A 22,065-nucleotide genomic window follows, 5' to 3' on the forward strand; every position below is an offset into this window, starting at 1 on the left:
GAGTCCATGGGTGGAGATACCAGGGGAGGGGAGGATATTTTATTTTACCAGAATCCCACTGTGACATCACAAGGAGAGCACATTTGAAACGGAGTATTTTTCTCTGTGTTGTAAGACTTATGCAGACCACAAACAAAGTACTGGATGGGTTTATTTCACATTTTGTGGGTCAGTAGACACTCAGGTTACCCAAATATATGTTCACAAACACTGTAGAAGTGGATTTTTCATAATATGTCCCCTTTAAAATTATTATTCTCAAAGGTTGTATAGGTAGAGCAGCCATCCTCATGTTGTGGAAAATTATGAATGAGGAACCCTCAAAGACATTTCTTTGCCACAAAAGAGACAATATCCTCCAAGTCAGTGTGGTTCTTTCTTTGGGAAAGCCCCAGTTTACCGCAGTATCTTTTCAGAGTCCTGATACTTATGACAATGTGATGCTGATGTGCCAAAAGATGAAGTATTTTATTATTTGTGAAACCTTTACTAAAGTGTAACTTCACAAGTTGCTCCACGTTCCTCATTTTCGTTCAGGCGGCTGCTCTTCTGATACAGCTATAGACTAAAATAACTTTACTCTTGTGTATTTTGGACAGAAATCTCAGATGTCTTCCCCTTAATGTGGCCCTAATACTCCTTTGTAAATTTAAAGATTTTATGATTTTGTCAGTGAAAAGCGGGAAATAGTTTTTTTTTAACTACGTTATATAGACTACAAAATAAAATATACTTTATAAATACTGTTACATTCATCGCAGAATAAGACCTTAGTCACAATCTTAGAGCACATGCCTGATTACAGTACATGTCAACTTTTGTTCATTGTGTTCTTCAACTGTATGAATTATTGCATGATAACCAAATATATAGTAGTAAGCCTCGGAGACCGGAAGGATCAGCTACAAGAGGGTATTTACTCAGCACATTTTCAATTCATTATCAATAAAGTACGGAAGAGGATTAGGGCCAAATATGGGAAGTAAATAATTAGAGGAGGAAGTTCTTCTTTTTTTTCCTATAATGTATATTTAAGAAAAGTTGAAATGTGAAGATTGAAGTTTGAGGACAAAGTTGTAATAAAACTTTGTGAAGTTTCAATTTATTTTTGTTCGACATTTTGAGTTTTCACAACATTTCTATTATTGTCTGGAAGTGCATTAGGAAAAAAAAAACCTTCCTCCTCTTATAAATAAATGTTCTTCATTCATGTGCGCACGCAAACTTCAGGCCAACCCTGCGCAACTAAGTGTCCAAGTTGGGCCACTCCAGTGCAAAAAGTCTGGACACGGCCTTGACCCAGAGATCTCCCAGTGCCCACTAATTAAGACCCCTATCAAAGTATTTTATGTAACTGTCTGCTCTCTCCATATTGAGCAGGTAAAGTTGCTCTACCAGCCATGACTCCTTTATGAAGCACACTTGCTTCCTGTTCAAAAGTATCAGTCCTAGTGGTGATTCTAGAGTCTCTTGGGACCCTAGGCAAAAATCAATTCGGGGGCCCTCCAACCAGTGTTCATCATCTGGAGCGTCACTTTACTAATTTTCCTTTTTTCTCTTCTATAAACCAATAATTCCTCTTCATTTTTATTGGTTGACTTCTTTGACAAACTGTTGGTCTTTACAGCATTAACGCATGCAGCGTTTAGCAGGGAAAGAGAGTGAGTGCTGTCAGATGGGGCCCCCTAAGGGAGGTTTCCTACTGTCGTTGCAAAAAATGCACATTTTGGGCCACTGCTTTGGTTTAAGTTTGTGAGCCCTCAGGGGCCCCCTATACTGGTCTAGGGCCACAAGCAGTTAACTTGTCTTGCCTGTATCTAGTGAAAGGTGGTGTAAATTGTTGTTATTGGTCTTATTTTATGCATCACTTGATTACCCTTTTCTTTTACTCTGTTAGTCTGGTTCAGCTGCTGCAACTTTTACCCCCAGTAGTCACTAATTCAGTCCTGTAACTGAGAGGCATCACACTCATTCCCACGATGTGTCAGCACAGCCTGCAGACAGTCCGGGCTGCAGAGCTGCATCCAGTCAGTGTCAGAGCTTCATGCTGCTGACAACACACCACTCTCCTCACTGTCACACTGATTCAGTAGCTAAGACCCAAGTGGCCATGCGGGAATCATAATAGACAGGGAGGCACAAAAATACCAAGACATTTGTATGAATCTGCTGACAACAGGCTAGCACAGAGGACGAGCTTCTTTATGTCTTAGCTCTCCATGATAACGTTAGCTGTTGTCGGCACACACCCGAGTCCGAGGTCTGAATGCCTCCATGGTGACATTTTCTCTTTTTAAAAGACTTATCACCTTAATAAGTGAGGTAAGGTTATTATCGTCAATTTCACTCATTTATATTGACTTGTTTACCCAGCAGAGGCTGACCAGGGAAGCAATATTGTCTGACTAGTTAGCCTAGCCTACTTGCTAAAATAGGCTAGGCTAGGCTACTCGCTAAGCTAGGCTAGGCTACTAGCATGCTAAGAGAAGCTAACGGGAAAGTAAATAAAAGCTAGCCTCGACCAGTCAGTTGTTAGCTTAGCTGTGAAGGCAGTGCCAGCTTTATCTCGGCTCCTTGCTTTCGCTGAGGGTGACCCATTAAACATTTCCGAGTGCTATTTATGGACTGATATATATTTTTAAATCAAGTTAATACAATGTAAGTAAACGTTATGTAATGATTTTGATACAGTTTAGTAATATAACAAGTGTCGGCTAACTTTAGCACAACTAGCATCAGTGTCACTTCCCCATGGCTTAACTGGCTGCTTGTTATGATAATAACCACTTTGATATTATGAGCTTCTGACCAACCAAACTTCTTGACAGATTAAGTATAAAACGTGTGTTTTGTGAGTTGAATGCATTGTTTCTTTGTGACTGAAGTTTCCTGTCAGTTGTGTAAAGTTTCTGCAGCTTCATGTTTAAAATCATTTCATCTTCTCAACACACACACTGGATGGCTGTCCACGTCTTTAGCGTTAAACAGCATCAGATGTGTCTGTTTAAATGTTGTGCCTGTTCCCTCAAAGGTTTTTCTGCAGAGAGATGGCAGACAGTGCAGGGCTGCAGTTTGTCAGCCCCTATGCCTTTGAAGCCATGCAGAAGGTGGATGTGGTGCGTCTGGCTGCTCTCAGTGACCCAGAGCTGAGGCTGCTGCTGCCCTGCCTGGTGAGGATGGCTCTATGTGCTCCGGCTGATCAGAGCCAGTCCTGGGCTCAGGACAAGAAACTGATCCTCCGCCTGCTCTCTGGGGTGGAAGCTGTCAACTCCATTGTGGCTCTTCTGTCTGTGGACTTTCATAACTTGGAGCAGGATGCACGAAAGGAGCAACAGCTAAGGTATACCCACTTCAACGTAAAATTATAATTACTACAGTACAGTAATGATGATGTCTTAAAAAGCAGCTGATTTTAACCAAGATATGCATTGCTCTGGAGTTGAGTTGTTCTTCTACCAACACCAGTCTCTGAAGACCTCCTGATATTCTCCTTAATGCAGTATTGATGATTACACTTAGTGGTGTAGTGCAGGGTATACACAGGTATACGGAGTATGTCCACTTATTTTTCAGTCTCCATAGGGTACACCCAGTTGTAAATAATAACTGAGTACTTGAATTGCAAAACCAATGCATTATGTAACTTGTTACAACAAAATCAAATTGCATCACTATGTAGTGGTCTGTCGGCCAGTTGCAATTACAACATTTGCTCCTCTTCTGTGGCTCTGAAGTTGAATTGTTCATGTGCACTTATAAAATGTTTAAGGCGAACTAGACATGTCACTGTTTACAACAGAGGCAGTCTATCCTCTGCTGAACTGGCCCCTTAAAAAATACATTTTGGGACAAATGTAGAGTATAGCCACTCTTTCAGGCACCACTACACCACTGCTCATGCACCAGACTAATACATCATTTATTTTGCCTTGTGAAAAATATCATCTTGTTTTGCCAGAAAATACTCTTCTTCAGAATAAGAATGAATTTGTCTTGGCAATATAGGCTAGGTACGTAATGAAGGCATAGAGCTGTTAAACGATCTTACTTTTTTAAAACACTTGAATTGGATTGGCACTCTTCAAGCCCGTGCAGAAGCTTGGGTATCAAATTCTGTATTTGACCTTCTCCAGTATAATCACAATGCTCCATCATTTCCCTTCCAGGCACAAGGCAGGCGGGTCCAACGGAGAAAGTATCCTGGTGTCACAGTTACAGCATGGTCTGACGCTGGAGTTTGAACACAGCGATCCCCTCAGGAGACTCCGTCTGACCCTCAGTGAACTCCTGGCCATCATGAACAAGGTAAGGTCAAAGGTCCCAGTATTAATCAGCACATCATTGGACACTGACACCATGATCTAACTTAGATTAAATTATACATGCTGGTTTTATTCTTTATATGAAATCAAAATAATTGCACCATGACAAGACAATGAAGAATATGTGCTGAAAAAGGCAAAATAATGTCATTAATAAAACCTGGAGATGAAGTTGCTGCCTGTTGTTTCATATAGAGACTTGGAATATATATCTTAAGTAACTTAGTACTTGACAACTCTGTTTTTCAACATTCAATCATTTAAGTGCAAAATACAGAATATTTAGAAATGTCTTACTTGTAGAGTTGGGTATTGGATGACAAAAACAGGTCAGCACAGAGTTCTTTATTTAAATAACCAGGATTACAGTCTGTCACTGATGTGCATGAACCAATATGACATACAAAGTCAAATTCTGTTCATTATTTGATTTGTGTAGTGTGAGAATCAATGAATCCTCAAGTTTTTCATGCAGCTCATCCCCTCATTGAAAGCATCAAAATGTAAAATTTCAGGAAATAAAACAGTCCAGCTGCTCTCACAATGATGATGTCCTGATGTGATTGATTCAAGTCGTGTGTTTCTCAGGTGGCAGACTCAAATGGAGAGTTTTTCTTAAAGTCGTCCGAACTCTTTGAAAGCCCTGTGTACCTGGAAGAGGTTGCTGATGTCCTTTGTATTTTACAAGCAGGTACTCGACTCATTTCATTTCGTCTTTCGGTCAAAGCTTTTTTTCTAGCTTAGGCTTTTTTTATATATTGGGTTTGGATATATATCAATTCTGCTTGATTCCCTGTCTATTCTCTTATCATGGTCCGTTATAACATCTGGTGATTCACATACGAGGAGGCTTAGTCATCCTAAACTACGAGTGCTGGACAGCATCGTTATTAAAACAAATGCATCAGAAGGCTTAGAAGCCTCACTTTTGACATGACGTAAAGGGGACCTCTACTTCTCTCTCGCTCTCTCTCTCTCTGTCTCTGTCTCTCTCTCTCCCCTTCTCTCTCGCTCTCTCCCCTTCTCTCTCTGTCTCTCTCTCTCTCACTCTCTCTGTCTCTCTCTCTCCCCTTCTCTCGCTCTCTCCCCTTCTCTCTATGTCTCTCTCTCTCTCACTCTCTCTGTCTCTCTCTCTCCCCTTCTCTCGCTCTCTCCCCTTCTCTCTCTGTCTCTCTCTCTCACTCTCTCTGTCTCTCTCTCTCCCCTTCTCTCTCTCTCTCTCCCCTTCTCTCTATGTCTCTCTCTCTCTCTGTCTCTGTCTCTCTCTCTCTCCCCTTCTCTCTCGCTCTCTCCCTCTCTCCCCTTCTCTCTATCTCTCTCTCTCTCTCTCGCTCTCTATCCCCTTCTCTCTCTATCTCTCTCTGTCTCTCTCTCTCTCCCTTTCTCTCTCTCTCTCCCTTCTCTCTCTCTCTCTCTCTCTCTCTCTCTCTCTCTCTCTCTCTCTCTCTCTCTCTCGGGGAGGTCATAAATATACCCGGGCAGCCCGCCTTAGTATCGCCTATGTGTGGGAAACACTGTAACTAATATTATTTGGACACAAGTTTTCAGATTAATTGAATATATCAGTTTATAACTTGCTAGAAAATTGAATACTTTGTAAAAATAAGGTACACATTTCTAAATATATTGTGATATCATTGGGGTTTGAGAATAGCTACAAGCCTGACATATGACTCTGTGGTGAGCGAACAGCAGCATGACAGCCTTTAAACTTTGTAAAGCAGTTCTTAAAAATGGCCAAAACCACAACACTGTGAGCGAGGCCGAGAGAGATGAAAGACATGGAGGGCAGAGTGTTCTGGGCAGCTTGAGGCGGAGTAGTCTGTTCGCTGCTGATGCAGACACTCTCTGCTCAAATGATGAAAGTCTTCACTGTGTGTTTATTCTCTCTCTCCCTCAGAGCTGCCTTCCTTGCTGCCCATCGTGGATGTGGCAGAGGCTTTGCTTCATGTCCGCAATGGAGACTGGTTCCTGTGCCTGTTGGTCGCTAATGTCCCTGACAGCTTCAATGAAGGTATTTCATCTGTTTCATAACACTGCACATGCTGTCAGCTGATAATACAAGACAGAGGGGTTTGTTAATTGCCAGTACCAGCTTCACATATGTTTAGGGGAATGCAGAACCTACAGAAGCTTTCTCTGATAGTTGAGCTATCATTTTAAAGACATTGTTACTGAGTAGCCATCACATATTTTCTCCCTGAGTTGTGTCGCCTCTGCTCTACTTCTGGCCATGCCACACTGGCCTCAGGGGTGCATGTATTTGTCTCTGATTGATGATGGACATTATTGTCTCGCTCTGGCTCACAGAGTGCACCATCTTTGCTTTCAGAGATGAAAGATGCATTATCGTTGTCTCCAGTGCCTCCTTATCACACAGAGGGCCAGAGCTAAGTCAATAGCTTTTGAGAGCATTTATGTGCTTTATATGGCAGTCAACATCAAGGAGTCCTTTTGGCCTTGTTACAGGAACATACCTTGTTTTGTTGAATTGAAAGTGAAATGAATTGATCAAAGGGTGTCGTGTTGGAAATGGCTCTGCCTGGAAGCATCAAGGTTTGTCATGTTTAACCTTAGCTGGTCCCCAAACTTGACTCCTATCACTCTTTTAGGCTGTACAGAATAACCCAGGAGTGGCAGAGATGGAAACGAATACTATTTCAGACAGTCCTTTTAAACTTTCAGCTGTGGGAAGGAACATGAAATCAGGATGCTGAAATGCTCTCCGCTGGCTGTTAAATCCTATTTACAGGAAAGTCATACTTCTACAGTTCAGGGTCTTTGTGGAGGAACTCGCCCTGACCATAACCAGATAATGCAGAACTGCTGCAGTGTTACAGTCTATCAGGAATAAACAGAACAAATGAAGATTTAGAGAAGGTTTACATCAAAAGATTTACGCGACACACAAATAGAAATGTATTGATTGTAGAGTATTTATTTTGTTTATTGAAAAATAAATTAAGGGTTTTAATTATGTTATCTTGCCGTAGGAAAATTAATTAATAAAAATGAACCAATTTCAAGAATTGATAACTTAATTTAAGTAAATTCAGTTGTCCAAATGTAAATGATTATTTTTTAAGGTTTATTTTGGGGCTTTTTGTGCCTTCATTTAGACATAGATCAGTGGATAGAGTCAGAAATTGTGGAGAAAGAAAGGGTGGGGAATGACATGCAGGAAAGGAGCCACAGGTCGGAACCGAGGCCCCCCGCTTGGAGGACTATAACCTCTGCACATGGGGTGCGAGCACTAACCACTAGGCTACCGGTGCCCCATAATGTATATTTTTAAGGGTGTTACAAACCGTCTGAATGAGCTTTTGTGTCTTTGCAGTTTGTCGAGGTTTGATCAAGAATGGAGAGCGTCAGGACGAGGAGAGTGTCGGTGGTCGACGTCGGACTGAAGCTCTGAGGCAGCTGTGTCAGATGAACCCCTCACAGGCCCTCAACATCAGAGCCATGGTGGTCAGTTAAAAACTATCACAGGATACAAAACAAACAGCATCATCTACATTTAACCCAAAGTTTGTCCACTTAAATCTCAGAGTTCATCAAAGCTGCTTTATTCTGATGGGAACACGTTACTGCTGAATTAATTCTCACTCTTTAATTATTCATGAAACTTGTTAGTGCAGTTTTACCCTCTAATCACTCGCTGTGAAGTGCTTTCATTTCAGGATGTTTGTGTTTCAGGATGGTTGTTGACAAGTTGACTAATAATTTGCAGAAACATGGTTGCATAAAAAATAACTTGTGACAGTAAAGTATTTATTATAATGTATGTCTTAAATGATTTTGCATTTAATCTTTACTTCAATGGTAAGTAGTCTAACAGTCATTATCCATGCTTGTCTCTTTAAAGGGAATACATCAGGGCTTTTCAACTATATCGTTCAGGGGACAAATTTTCAGAACGCTAAGGACCCGGGGGCTAGACATGCAAGCCCACCACAGCAGTACACTGTGCGAAAGCCGTTTTTCCCATCAACAACACCAGCTTGTGATAGGCTGCGAGCACGGGACCAAAGATGTTCTATTAAACAGGAGGGCTTTGCTGTTTTTAACACTTAATAGAGGCAACAAAACAGTCATTCACAAGTTTTCCCCCTTGTTTATTATTTATTTATTTATTATTTGTAAATAGAAATGATCGGCGGGCCAGTCTGATGTCATCTGCGGGCCGGAGTTGGCCCCTTGGCTGCCAGTTGAATAGGCCTGGCGTACATGGATAAGACAATCTCTGTCTTACATCTATCCTACAGAAGATGTAGGACAGAGATGTTTATATTAACAGTGAAACAAGTTACCCCAAGAAAATAGTGTGACAAACAGGAGGTGTCATCTACACTGATAAAGAGAGGATGATCAGCTGGTTCTGACGCTTCATAGAGAGTTTGACTTTATTGTTTTGATTTACTCCGACTACACTCATTAGCCCTGTTCAGACTGCTGTGACTACAAGTGATCCCCCCCTCTGGTAGTAACAGAGCAGGCGTTACAGAAGTGACTGTTTCAGCAAAGTCAGCTGCGGAGTGTAGTGCTGTGTGTGTGAATGTCTGACTGTGTTTATGTGGAGCTCACGCTGCGCCGTGCTTCTGCAATGTCGAAACACAACAGAGTGGGACACCAATATTACACCGTTGCGTCAGCAGGACTCATACTCATATTTAAAATGTCCTGAGAGGGGTCAAAGTAACACATAACTTGCAGGGATTAGTGACACGTCAGTATGATTAAGACCTTATTAATATCATGCTATCATTTGTGTTGATTTTGTTTATTTCCCAGGTGGAGGAGTGTCACCTGCCTGGTTTGGGTGTGGCTCTGACTCTGGACTATAAACCCGATACAGCGGACGAGGCAGTTAGTCCGCTGGTCTCTTATGTCAGCGGACTACTGCTGGGCACCAACAGCAAAGTCCGCACATGGTTCAGCATGTTCATTCGCAATGGACAACAGGTGAGGGACGAAGGGATTACTCTATACCTTATTCTTGTTTGATTACATACACGTGCATGCTCCCCCCTGACCTAAACCTTATTCTGACCTTATTTAAAAACTGAAGTCGTGAGGACAAAACAAAACATTGACAAAGCAAAAATGTTCACACATATTTATATAGTTATCAGAAAAGAAGTTTATTTTTTTGTTCATAAATTGAGTGTTTCCCACACATAGACGATACCTGGGCAGTATATTTCTGAACGTTTTTAAATGTATATATAAACTGCCACATGCACAAGAGAGAGAGGTCAGCTGTCCTCATGTCCCCCACGATAAGGCTGTGACTGAGATGCATTGCTCATGTCAGAACTGAAGCTTCTTATGCCTTTGTTTTATTTATCTGCAGCTGCTTGCTGCAGATGATGTCATGCAGTCTTAGTTTATTATGATTGTTGTGATACTTTATCATCAATGAGACTCCTCCTATGAGGATCACCTGATGTGATCATGTGTTTGTTACACAAACTGAAATAAGTTAGAAAATAAAGCACAATTAATAGGTTATATGTGCAAACCTAAAATAAATAGCGTCATTCTGCATTTACCGTACATAAACCCTGACTGGTTGGAGTCCTAATGTAAGCACTGGTATGGAAGCAGTTGACTTCTAACTTTCCCTTGTTCCCTCTCAGAGAAAGCGAGAAAGCAGCTCAGTGCTGTGGCAGATGCGCAGACAGCTGCTGTTGGAGCTGGTCGCCATCCTGCCCCGCTCACGTAGCACCCACGTACCTAATGACAACGGTATGGAAGTGGACGGTGGCTCGGGGTACTCTGGACTCAGGGAGGAGCACGTGGTGAAGGCCAGCGCTCTGCTCCGACTCTACTGTGCCCTCATGGGCATAGCAGGCCTCAGGTAGGTCACAGATCAGCCCTCCTGATATTTGAAGGTTATGTAATTATAAATCTGATATTTGAGTGTCTATTCGGTTTTGTTAATAAGATGACGATGATAATATAATCAGTGTGATTCCTCGCAGACCTACAGATGAAGAGGCCGAGCAGCTCTTGCAGTTGATGACCAGCCGGCCTCCAGCCACTCCTGCAGGTGTTCGCTTTGTCTCTCTGTCATTCTGCAAGCTGCTGGCCTTCCCCACTCTGGTCAGGTACGTAAAGCTGGTCTTAGCATCTCCTTGGGATCACAAGCCTTATTCCACTAACAGAGGACTTAAAGTTAGAGTTGTATGCCAAACCTCTGCATTTGATACTGCCGTTTAGTTCCTTAGAGTGGACGTTATTCTCTTTGTGTGTGTGTGTGTGTTCAGCACTCCAGAGCAGGAACAGCTGATGGTCATGTGGCTCAGCTGGATGATCAAAGAGGAGGAATATTTTGAGAGGTAAGAGAATCTACATTATGATGATAATGAAGCATTTTCAGAAGTTTTCTGCAAGTGTGAAAGCCCTGTATGATAGGTTTTTTCTTTGATTGAATAGGGGGTAATAAACTTAGCAGACTGTTTGTATACTGTGTGTTAAAATTAATTAACTGTTTGATTTAATTCCACAAACGCATAAATCATCTCAGAGGCTCAAAAGACTTTATCGGTGACTAAAGGGGCACAGTAATTGAAGGCTTTTGTGTTCGTCTGTGTGCATGTATGTGTGTGTAGGCTAATGCGACCAGCATCATCAGTGTATTCAGTTTCTGTCCTGTAGGATGCAGGATTGATGACAAGTCTGTGTTTTTTCACTCGCCCTGCATGCATATGTGTGTCCTCCTTACAGTGCTGCGGGCGTATCTGCTTCTTTTGGAGAAATGCTATTACTGGTTGCCATGTATTTCCATAGCAACCAGCTCAGCTCCATTATCGAGTTGGTGTGCTCTACTTTGGGGATGAAGGTAAGGTGGTAGGTGGGAGGGAGGGAAGGAGGGGGTGATCAATACATCAGTCTGGCTGACCAGCTGCTGGCCCCACTCCTCCTCTGCAGCAGCAGTGGCTCACATAAAGACTGTATCCCTGATGAAACATTGCAGCATGCACATATCTACAAAGACACTCTATACCCTGTGGCCAATTTGTTGTTTTATGACTTATTAAGTGCACTATTGTTCCTGCCTGTGTACTAAGTAGTTTCCCTGTCTCGGTGTATTTTCCACTAAGATGTATAATGTAATTGGATTTAGAGCCCGTTTGTTTCCTCCCCCAGGGCAATCCTCTCAATTCAACGTTGAGCCTGCCATGTAGAATTTTCTTATAAAGTATGAAATGGAAGATTAACAGAATGCAGCTCTGTTGCCTTCAGGTTGTTTTCACTCACAGTAGACCCACCATTGTTGATGTTCTCCTCCTTTTTCTTGCCCGTGTTCAATCACAGATTGCCATCAAGCCCAGCTCGCTGAGCAAAATGAAAACCATCTTCACACAGGAGATCTTCACAGAACAGGTATGTACATTTGGACTTGGGAAGTGGACTTGAGCTTGCGTAGCGCTTTTTTAGTCTTCTGACCACTTAAAGTGCTTTTACACTGCATGTCACACCTACACATTCACACACTGATGATTTCTAAGTAAAGTGACCATAAGAAGTAACTTATCCCATTCATCCACATTCATATGCCGCTGACAAAGCAGCAGGAGCTGGGGATTGAACCCCCGGCCTTCTGGTTGAGATACGACCAACTGAGCCACAGCCACCCCAGAATTGCAACACTTGCAGCTCATTGAAAGACCCAAATATAAATTAAATTTAAATTAAGTTGTTCACATTCTCACTTTTGTGACTTTGAACTGTTCTGAATGTGTAGGTGTTTTTTTTTCTTTTTTTCTAATGTTGCTTTTTGGATCACTTTTTTCTGGTGTGTAGGTGGTGACGGCACATGCAGTGAGAGTGGCAGTGACCAACAATCTAAGTGCAACCATCACCGGGTTCCTCCCCATTCACTGCATTTACCAGCTGCTCCGGAGCCGATCCTTTACCAAGCACAAAGTGTCCATCAAGGTAGGGCCTGTGCATTTCATGAGAAATAACTGCTGAGTGTGTTTTTGACTGTTTGAAGTATTAATTTTGCCCTGTGGCGCTCTCCTTGTGTGCGTCTTGCAGGATTGGATCTATCGACAGCTCTGTGAGACCACCACCCCCATTCACACCCAGCTGATTCCTCTCATCGACGTCTATATCAACTCCATCCTCACTCCAGCGTCCAAAGCCAACCCAGAGGCCACCAACCAGCCAATCACTGAGCAGGAGATCCTCAATGTCTTCCAGAGCTCTGCTGGGGTGAGTCAGCCTCAGCACTTCACAGAAAATACAAAAACCTGAACTCTACTCTGAGCAGGATGCAGAACACCCAGACAGATAGCAGACTTTTATCATAAATCATTTAATCGACTGTAAAATCTGGGATGTTGTGTCTGACATCAAAAGTATTGATTGACTGAAATCTTTTATTTTATCAGTGAATTGTTGAATTTCATTTTTCCTACACTTGATAAGAAATTATTTTTTAAGAAAAGATATGTCTTATTCATAACAGCGTTTTAGAATGACATGGAAATAAAACAGCATCCCATTGCCAAGAAGTTAACCAGGTTTTTAAGAATGATCGATATCCATTGCTCACTGATGTTTCAGGGCTCCTTTAAGCTGATCTTCTCTGACCTCTTGAGTTCTCTCCGCTTCTCTCTTTCTCATTCGGTTAGCAAGGGGAGGCTAGCCGAGGAGGACGACAACGCTACTCCATCACCACCCAGCTCCTTATCCTGTACTACATCCTGTCTTATGAGGAGAACTTGCTGGCGAGCACCAAACAGCTGGGTGTGTACAAGACAATAAATGTGTTTTGTATAACTCTGGGCTTTTGGCTCACTTTCTCTCCATTTCTTATTTTCTCATCAACTGCCTGTCTAAAGTGCTATCCATTGTCATCTCCTCCACTGAACGGAGGCGTTGTATTTGCGACTGAGTGAATTAGTCAGGCGGTTAGAGGAGAGAGGCAGCTTTTTGTCCTCTGTTAAGTTCTAGGAGATGCTCTCTGGATGTGAAGTCATTCATCCCTTTTTTTTGAACGTTGGCCACTTATTTAAGAATAAATTGGGACGGCTGACAAAGAGCCAAGCACAATTGCTGCCGAGGCTGAGCTAACTAGGACAGCTGTAGGTTAGACTGAGCATTAGCAGTTAGCCTAGTCAGTGTTTATTCTCTCCCATGACGAGCTCTCCTCTTGCCCTTCATTAGGCCAGATTTATGTGAGGGTTTATGCCCATCTCTTTAATTGCTCTGTTTACCCAAGTGCTCCCGCAGCCTTCAAGGAAGGAGTAATGAAGCCCATCAGCAGTGGTAATGAACCCACGTCAATGAAAAATCACCTCTGCTCCTCTAAAAGATCGCCACAGCAGCTTGGGCGTCCTTAAAAACACTCATGCTCTGTCGTGTCCTTTTTTTACTTAATGTTGTCACCCTCTTCATTGTCTCTTTGCTTCACTCACACCTTTGTCTCTTTTATCATAGCCCTGATGCAGAGGAAGCCAAAGTCCTACTCAGCAGCTCTGATGGACCAGATCCCCATTAAGTACTTGGTTACTCAGGCCCAGGGTCTGCAGCAGGAGCTAGGAGGTAAGTTATGGACGTAATGTTTGGTTACATCTTTATATCCAAGTTTTAATGTATTAATGTAGTGTTGTATACTTCAGAGGCCACCACATGGCAAGGAGGGGGCGGAGGGAGACAGCTCTCTGCAATGTTTTGAATGTGGACTGCAGTACCCATTTTAAACACTAGGGGTCAGAGATACATATTGCTCCTTTAAAGTCGATGCTTCTAGTCATTCAAGTAGATCACTCAGAGTCAAGCACATTTTGTCAGTCTGCACTAACAGTGCCGACTGAAAGAAACTTATTAAGTCTTAAAATGACCCTTGAGAACAGGCAAAGTTCGTATCGGTAATAACACTTAATAAAACGTGAATCAGTCTTTCTCAGAGGGTCACGTTTTCTCTTCTGCTTCTAACTAAGCTCAGCTCTCTGACAAACAAGATCCTTATGAATGATGTCTTTAAACACAGAAATGTTTCATATTTGACTATTCAGTACAAAGATTTGACTCGGATTCAGCTGTAAAAGAATAGAGAAGGTTTGCCTTGTTACTTTTTAAAGGGACTACTTGTGTGATTGGGGGGAAAGCGATGCATAACACCAGACATTTTTTATGGGTTGTAAACTTAAAAAATAACCGTCTCCCTCTCGCTCTCTCTTTCTCATTCCAGGTCTGCACTCTGCCCTCCTGAGACTGCTGGCAACCAACTTCCCCCACCTGTGTCTGGTGGAGGACTGGGTGTGCGAGGAGGAAGTGACTGGTACTCTGCCTCTACTGAGGAAGATGATGCTCCCCAGCAACACCTGCAGATACACCCAGAGCCAGCTCCACCAGGGTAAGGAGGGTGGGAGTAAGGGGACACTACAAAGATCTCTCTCTTGATATAAAGCAGCATCTGTGATACCAATCTTATGCAATGTGTACCTGAGTAGTGAAATCAGTCCCTTAACATTAAGAGATCTTAATGTTGTGTAATACATTTACAGGTGGAAGCTTTTCCCTAACAGAAACCCCGTATCAGTGCTTAATCCTTCAGCGGTTTAGAGGATTATGCTGTAATTGGCTTCTCCTTAATAAACATCCTTGAAAACAGCAAAAGTTCTCCAGATAATCATTTGGACACACCATTATGGAGCCTAAAGCACCAAACACACACCTTTTAAACACATTATATTTTTTAGTTTATGTACATAAACACAACTGTGTGGTTGAAATGCATCCAGGGGGCATTTAAATGCTCACGCTTGAATTACAAACTTCTTACAAGAAGGTCAATAAATTAATTATTAATGAAAAGGAAAATATAGTAAGGATAGAAAATGATCTCGTCTGGTAGTTGGTAGTTCTGGTGGTGTGCACATTTGGTTTACTTATGGCAACATAACAACACTCCTCAACTCATGACTTTAAATATTTAATCATCTTTTTCTCCCCCGCTTCACAGCCTTCCAGAAGTTACCATCCAGTAGTCCCAGGCTAATGCGGATCCTGGAGCACTTAACCCTGCTGTCCCCTGGAGACCTGATCCCGTATGCGGAGGCCCTCACAGCCAGTATGGCTCTGCTGCTGGAGCCCGCCGTGCCTCGACGAATACTGCAGACCCTTAACAAGCTCTGGATCGGACTCAACACCGTGATGCCCCGCAGGTACATGCTCTGGACCGAGAATAGAGATAGAGAATACTACTGTGACAGCGTCTAGTGAGCATACAATTGAAGTTCATTTTGGAGTTATACACTGTAGTATAAGGATATTAAATTTGTTGACATTGTGACATTTCTGATCCTGTATTTGATCATGCCTATAAACCCCTCTATTTCAGTCCTGTTCAGAACAGGCTGTTTCTGTGTCTGTAGCTTTAAATGTAAATGAGCTGTGTCTGACCACGCCCCCTCTCTGGAAGGGCTTGGGTGTCTCTGGCTTTCTCGGTCCATATCCTATTGTTTATGGTGAGAAGGCAGACTCAGGGCAGAACAAACACCTAGCTGTGGGAGTGACACCCACCTGGGGGAGGGGTTACTGCCCTTTGTGATGTCATGAAGGGAAAATCTCCAAACGGCCTGTTTGAGCACACATATTCTGAAAAGTGGAGCAGGCAAAACACGGAGAGGATGGACTTTTCTCATCACTGGGGGGTTTGTAGACAGACTAGAGACACATAATAGTGTTAGAGAAACATGGTGAAGTGGACTTAGCATAATATGTGACCTTTTACCTTTTATTAATATTATTATTTTCCAAGGGAGACCTGGCCGAGACAGTTAGCAGCTAAAACACAAAGTTACAGACGGGGACAATTGCCTTTTAAAGATGTACTTTATAATATAAAATGATTTCTAGCTGATTATATTTCAGTTGGTTTCACTTCCTGTATCACTTGACTCGGCGTTGCCTCCCTCAAGACTGGGTAGATTTCCTGTGAGACCGAGTAAACGGATTAAAGGAAGAGCTGTGGAACAAGACTTGTTGCCCTTGACCCCGGGCTGCTTGTTCAGTGATTATTGTGTGAATAGATCAGAGGTATTGAACCGGGTGACTCTTGTCAGTGTGTTTGAACTCTGCAGACAGGAGAGGGGGTGACCCTCACTGTGCCCTGGGGTCCACAGAAGCATAGTTACTAAAGCTCTGAGCCGACATGCCATCGATCTGAACGAGAACTGTAACAAGAAGAGCTCAGGGCGGCACAACTGAGGAAGACTCCATGAGGAGGAGATGTAAGGGATTGATGCCTCCTCCTTCTCGTTGCCCCCACTCCCTCTCGTAGTATTGAATGATGCATAGGGCTGGACCTGAGCCTCTGGTGGATCATCTGTTGGAGAAGGGCACGAGTGCCAAATTTCACACAGATCTAGTGATTGATGCAAGCAGCAGGAAGGCTAAGATCTCCAGGAGTACCCTGCTGTTTATAGTTTAGTTATGCTCTGATAAGATGAATGAGGAATGCTGCCACAGGCTCATTTATGTTAAACTGAAATACTGAACTCACTGAACCCCTCCTAAGGTGTCTCAAGTTACGTTTTAGTCGCATTTAATTTTTTCTTTCAATAGAGTAAATCCATTGTGTAATCAGGTGGGCAGTTAATCATCTTGATATATTAAATATTAGACTTCACTAATGTGTGACATCTCCACTTTGAATTAGGTTTTTTGATCTTTGAGGCTGCAAAGGATAAAGCTTCAACCTTTCATGTCACTACCGAGTAAATAGTGTGGTAAATGTTAAAGTGATGCGTCTGTGTTGCAGGTTGTGGGTGATGACGGTAAACGCCCTCCAGCAGTCAGCCAAGCTGCTCCGGCAGCATACATACACCCAGAACGACCTGATGGTGGACCCTCTCATCGTGCTGCGCTGTGATCAGAGGGTGTACAGGTAACTACAGGGCAGATTGTTAACCAACGTACATGGACGCACAGTTCAGTTTCTGCGTCACACAGGCTGTTTTTGTTACACACAGACTTGTTCACACGTTTGGTGGAGTGTGTAGGTGGTCTGTAGATCCCTGTGGACATACGTTTTTGGCTGCATGAGTACAATCTGTGAAGACATACGCAGATAACCAATTTTGAACCAAATCTTCCCACACAGTTGACTGCGGTTATTTTTGGGAACTACAGGAATAATAACTGAAGACACTATGAGACATAGTCAACTTTAAAACACTTTTATTTTCATGATTTAAGGGATTTTTAAAAAATGTAAACGTATATTGTTTGTACACAACAAGTATATGTATTTCCAATCATGATGCTTAAAGAACTGAAGCCCCTGTGGGGGCAGGTTTTCCTGTATATAGGTTTTAAGGACTTCTCTTGCCCCCCGCAAGACCCCAGAGCTCAGCAAACAAAATGACAGATTTTATTTTTTTCCAGATGTCCCCCTTTGATGGACATTGTCCTCCACATGCTGAATGGCTACCTGCTGGCCTCAAAAGCTTATCTTCACTGTCACCTGAAGGAGACGGCCGACTTCGATCGTCAGAGCCTAACCGTCTCAAACCTGGGCGCTCCAGGGCAGCCGGAGACACCTGAGGTCACCAGGGAGGAGCTGAAGAACGCCCTTCTAGCTGCACAGGTATTTTAATCAACAGACACAGTACTACTATATAAAAAACTTAAAAACATTTTTAAATCTCAGCCCACCTTCATGTTGGCTGCTGCTGCGACAAATACTGTTCCTGAGAGGAACTTCTTCTGGTTTACGGATTTGATGTTGCCAAACGTTTTAAAGTCATAACACAGACACTACAGAGCTATTTTATTGCTCATAGTTAGTCTAGGTCACTCTAGGTGGGATGCAACTTGTGCCTACAACCTTAATTTAGATAACAAATGACATGAGCAAAACATTTATATGAAACGGCATCCATTTCACTGCATGAGGGTTTGGTATAGAATGAAACCAGAAGTAATCCGGCATTCAATTATACCAAAAAACATGTAAGAGATTACATTTCACACTTATGATTCATTGTAATCATTCGTTTCTCTCTGACCCCAGGACAGTGCCGCAGTCCAGATCCTCCTGGAGGTGTGTTTGCCGACCTCTGAAGAGCAGCAGCTGGGGGCCAACACGGAGAGCCTGCTGAGGAGCATCAGGGGCCCCGTTCCAGGGAGATCCAAACAGGGGAGCCTGGGGCCAAGAGCCACGGGGAGCATGGAAAACGGAGAGCCTGAGGGATGCCTGCTCAGCGACCTTAGGGAGGTGCAGTGTCTCATCTGCTGTCTGCTGCATCAGATGTTCATCGCCGACCCAAATATTGCCAAGTTGGTGCACTTTCAGGTAACTCAGTGAGGACAAGATTGAGACAGTGTGAAGGCTGGCAGCTTTAGAGAGTCAGAGATATCAAAGAGAGTGTTTTTTTTTTAACGAGGCTAGATCCAGGACCAAGAGGGTCTGGTGTGGTTCTTGACCCTTTGGTGTTTATCACAGCCTCTCTGACATTCATGCATGACTACATTGTCTTGCATCTCTCCCAAGTTTCACCATTAGAAAGTAATGATATCATGCAAATGCCCTTTTTGTGAGTAGTTGAGTTGATAGTGCCATATGGCTGAAAATACCTTCCAGTCAGTTTTTCGAAAAAAAAGCCAAGTCATGCTGACCCCATTAGTCATCACATTCTGCCATGGCTTTAGTGGTGAGTGGTTGCAGCTCTCCCACGAGTAACAGCCGGCCATATGGTGGACTTCATCAAACCAATCCCTCCTCTTTCACACTAATCCGCCCTCGTCCAAGCACAAGCTGCTGTTTGCATTCAGCGCACTAGTTTAATGTAACGCACTGACATTGTTACATGATTGTTTTCTTAACTCGTTCTTATCATTTTTGGGTTTTATATAAGATATTAATTTCCTGTATCTACCCCTTTACTCTTTTCTGTCAGGGTTACCCTCAAGCTCTGCTGCCTCTCACTGTGGCAGGCATCCCCTCCATCCATATCTGTCTGGACTTCATCCCAGAGCTGCTGGCCCAGCCCCAGCTGGAGAAGCAGGTGAGCCCTCCCTGCTCCACTACCCTCCTCTCTCATCTCCTCTTTTATTCCTGGCTTTCAATCATAGACTCGCCCTCATCTTGTGCCAAAGTATCTCTTTACACTGGTGTGTGTGTTTTTTTTAAAGAAGATGTGAACATGTTTCTCTGCAGATCTTTGCCATCCAGCTGTTGTCATACTTGTGTACACAGTACGCCCTGCCCAAGTCTCTCAGTGTTGCCAGGTTGGCGATCAGTGTCATGGGGACCCTCCTCACAGGTCGGTGGACTCTTTTACGATAAATATGTTGTGTCTGTCATGGCGGCCGCGTCGACAAGACACGTCCCGTTACAACTATAAAATTACAGATTTCTCTGGCTTTGATAACTGTTGGAAATAATAACGGTAATGTAAGTACTCAACAACAAAATTATATGACTTAAATAATGTAGATATTTTACTGTAAAATATTAAACCTTTAATCTTCGGTTAATGGTAACTTATGGAACCGTCTAGTTTCTTCATTCCTCCTTCATTAACATGATACTCAGCAACATTATTATTACAATAAATAAAACTGCATCATTTGATTTATCACTGAGGAAAGAAAGAGAGGAACTAAGCTTATATATTAGATGAGGTTTTTCTGACAGCATGTCCTGATATTGTTTCCCTTTATTGGGCTGCCATCCTCTGGACTCTGGCTGTTATTACATCATCCTGTACCGTTTGCATCAGCCTATTGGCCTGTGTGGTTGTTTATGTCACTCTTGTGTGTACTTGCCTCACAGTGTGTTTTGTCTTTTAGTGCTGACTCGGGCCAAGCGTTTCTCCTTCTTCATGCCCATCCTGCCGTGTCTGGTGGCGTTCTGCCAGGCGTTCCCTCCTCTCTATGATGATGTGGCCGCTCTGTTAGTGCAAGTGGGCCAAGTCTGTGCATCGGACGTCGCCACCAAAGCCCGGGACGTCGACCCTCTCGTCGCTCGTAAGTGCTGTTTGTTAATTTGTTAATTACAGCTTTTCTTTGTTTGATTTTAACATGTTTGAAACAGAGAAATCAAACAATCAATGAGGCTTTATAACAATATGTGAAAGGGCACTCCCCATGTACAGAGGCTGCAATCCTCATCATAGCGGCCGTGGGTTTGCCATGTTTGTCACCCCCCCACCCTCTCCACCCAACATTTCCTGTCTCTCCTCAGCTGTCCTATCCAATAAATAAACTCTTCCAGACTAGAGATTATGTACAAAGTGGGTAGATTCTGAAAAGTGCCCATTTATTTATTATGTATTACTCACCATGACACCATGTGCATGAACGGTTTAGAAACTGCCAACAAATACAAAATGCAGATCAGCTAGATGAATCACACTTTGAAATGCAGATCATAAGAGTATACTTAAAGGGGCGCTGGTTACTTTCCCGCATTTCATTCCTTACTCTCTCTCTCCCTGATTTCCAACTCTATCCACTGCCCTACCTCTCCATTAAAGGCACAAAAATAAATCTTAAAAAAAAAAAAAAAAAAAGGATATACTTAAAAAGAATGATGAATGTTTAAGCGGTAACATGAATAAGAAGTTTATCCTTCCTGCTGCCTCAGGCCTACAGTATTTGAAGGAGAAGCCGCAGGGAGCCGTGGCGTCAGGAGGAGCATCATCCAAGCTCACGTTACCCCAGAGGACGGCAGAGGAGCTGGGCGGAGCGGACCCGGACGTCCAGCTTTGCTACTGCGTAGAGGCCACCTTCATGGACATCATCAGCTCCACCCTCCACGGACTATAGAGCAGAGGGGATTGTTATAAAGGAGCAGAGTTACATTTTCAACAAATCAAAGCCTTCCACTGACCGACATTAACACTCCTGAGAGAGGGCTACATTCAACACACATCTACTCATGTTCAACACACAGACTCTGAGTCGTGTCGCCTCGTGTCTTCAGACCATGAACGGTGTAACGCTCATAATGTGCTCATCGACCACATGCTGTACAGGATACTCAATCTGGGCTCTTAAGTCCGGGCAGAGGTCGCGCACTGACCTCCATCAGGCTCGTTTCTGACGCTCTGTAAATAAAGAATTTCGCTATTGAATTAGAAAACGTAGGTTAATAATGGGCTCCGTTTGTAGAAAGTAAAATATTAAAAATGATTGAGGGGTCCATTTTCTTGACCTCAAGGCATATTTTTCTAAGAGCTACACGTCGACCTTTTCATCAGCCGATTAAAAAAAGGAAATGATGCCTTCTAATAATATGTAGAGCTTTTGTACTGTATTTGTTTGTAATAAAACAAAAAAACAACAACTTTGGAGGTGTAAAATGATGTGTAATGAATAAGTCATGAGTCAGTATACTGACAGTGCAGTTCAGCAGGTAAGTCCTTCACATCATTTCATTAAAACAACTAACCTTTTGACGGTATCATGTTAATTTTTACATTTAAAGATGATAAAATATGACATTGTCCATATTATTTATTTGAATGGAAATATTCTGATTTTTCTGACTCGTCCTCTGGTTCTTGAATATTATGATATACAGTACATTCAATTTTACTAAGTAAATAAAGATAATGTCTCTGTAAACATTCTTCTAAAACATGTAGTTTTTACCACTAATTTATTTATTTTTATGTATTTATTTCAGTTTAACTAAAACACCTCGTCACCTAAGAACAGGGGTATGTTCAGAGAGCGGGCAAGGACTGCCCCTAGAGATCTGATTGGCCACACC

At 42.7% G+C, this 22,065-nt stretch overlaps 1 protein-coding gene across 2 annotated transcripts; it reads left to right on the forward strand.

Moving 5' to 3' along the window:
- The first annotated feature begins 2,021 nt into the window (after positions 1-2,021).
- Positions 2,022-21,636, forward strand: ints2 (integrator complex subunit 2). 2 transcript variants are annotated; one of them, XM_020631232.3, is made up of 25 exons: positions 2,022-2,322; positions 3,032-3,340; positions 4,167-4,305; positions 4,911-5,013; positions 6,223-6,336; positions 7,660-7,790; positions 9,114-9,284; positions 9,962-10,182; positions 10,307-10,432; positions 10,592-10,663; positions 11,052-11,166; positions 11,643-11,711; positions 12,132-12,266; positions 12,369-12,545; positions 12,968-13,082; positions 13,776-13,880; positions 14,530-14,694; positions 15,304-15,505; positions 17,104-17,229; positions 17,730-17,931; positions 18,358-18,639; positions 19,244-19,351; positions 19,504-19,609; positions 20,139-20,315; positions 20,935-21,636. In XM_020631232.3, exons 2-25 carry the CDS (start codon positions 3,048-3,050, stop codon positions 21,114-21,116), a joined length of 3,636 nt encoding a protein of 1,211 aa, XP_020486888.1. In that variant the 5' UTR covers positions 2,022-2,322; positions 3,032-3,047; the 3' UTR covers positions 21,117-21,636. The 2 variants fall into 2 exon arrangements, with proteins under 2 accessions (XP_020486888.1, XP_020486887.1); XM_020631231.3 differs by lacking the exon at positions 2,022-2,322 and adding an exon at positions 2,508-2,658.
- The last annotated feature ends 429 nt before the right edge of the window (positions 21,637-22,065 follow it).

The sequence above is a fragment of the Labrus bergylta genome, chromosome 14 (assembly GCF_963930695.1).
Source record: "Labrus bergylta chromosome 14, fLabBer1.1, whole genome shotgun sequence".
Lineage (NCBI taxonomy): Eukaryota > Metazoa > Chordata > Actinopteri > Labriformes > Labridae > Labrus > Labrus bergylta.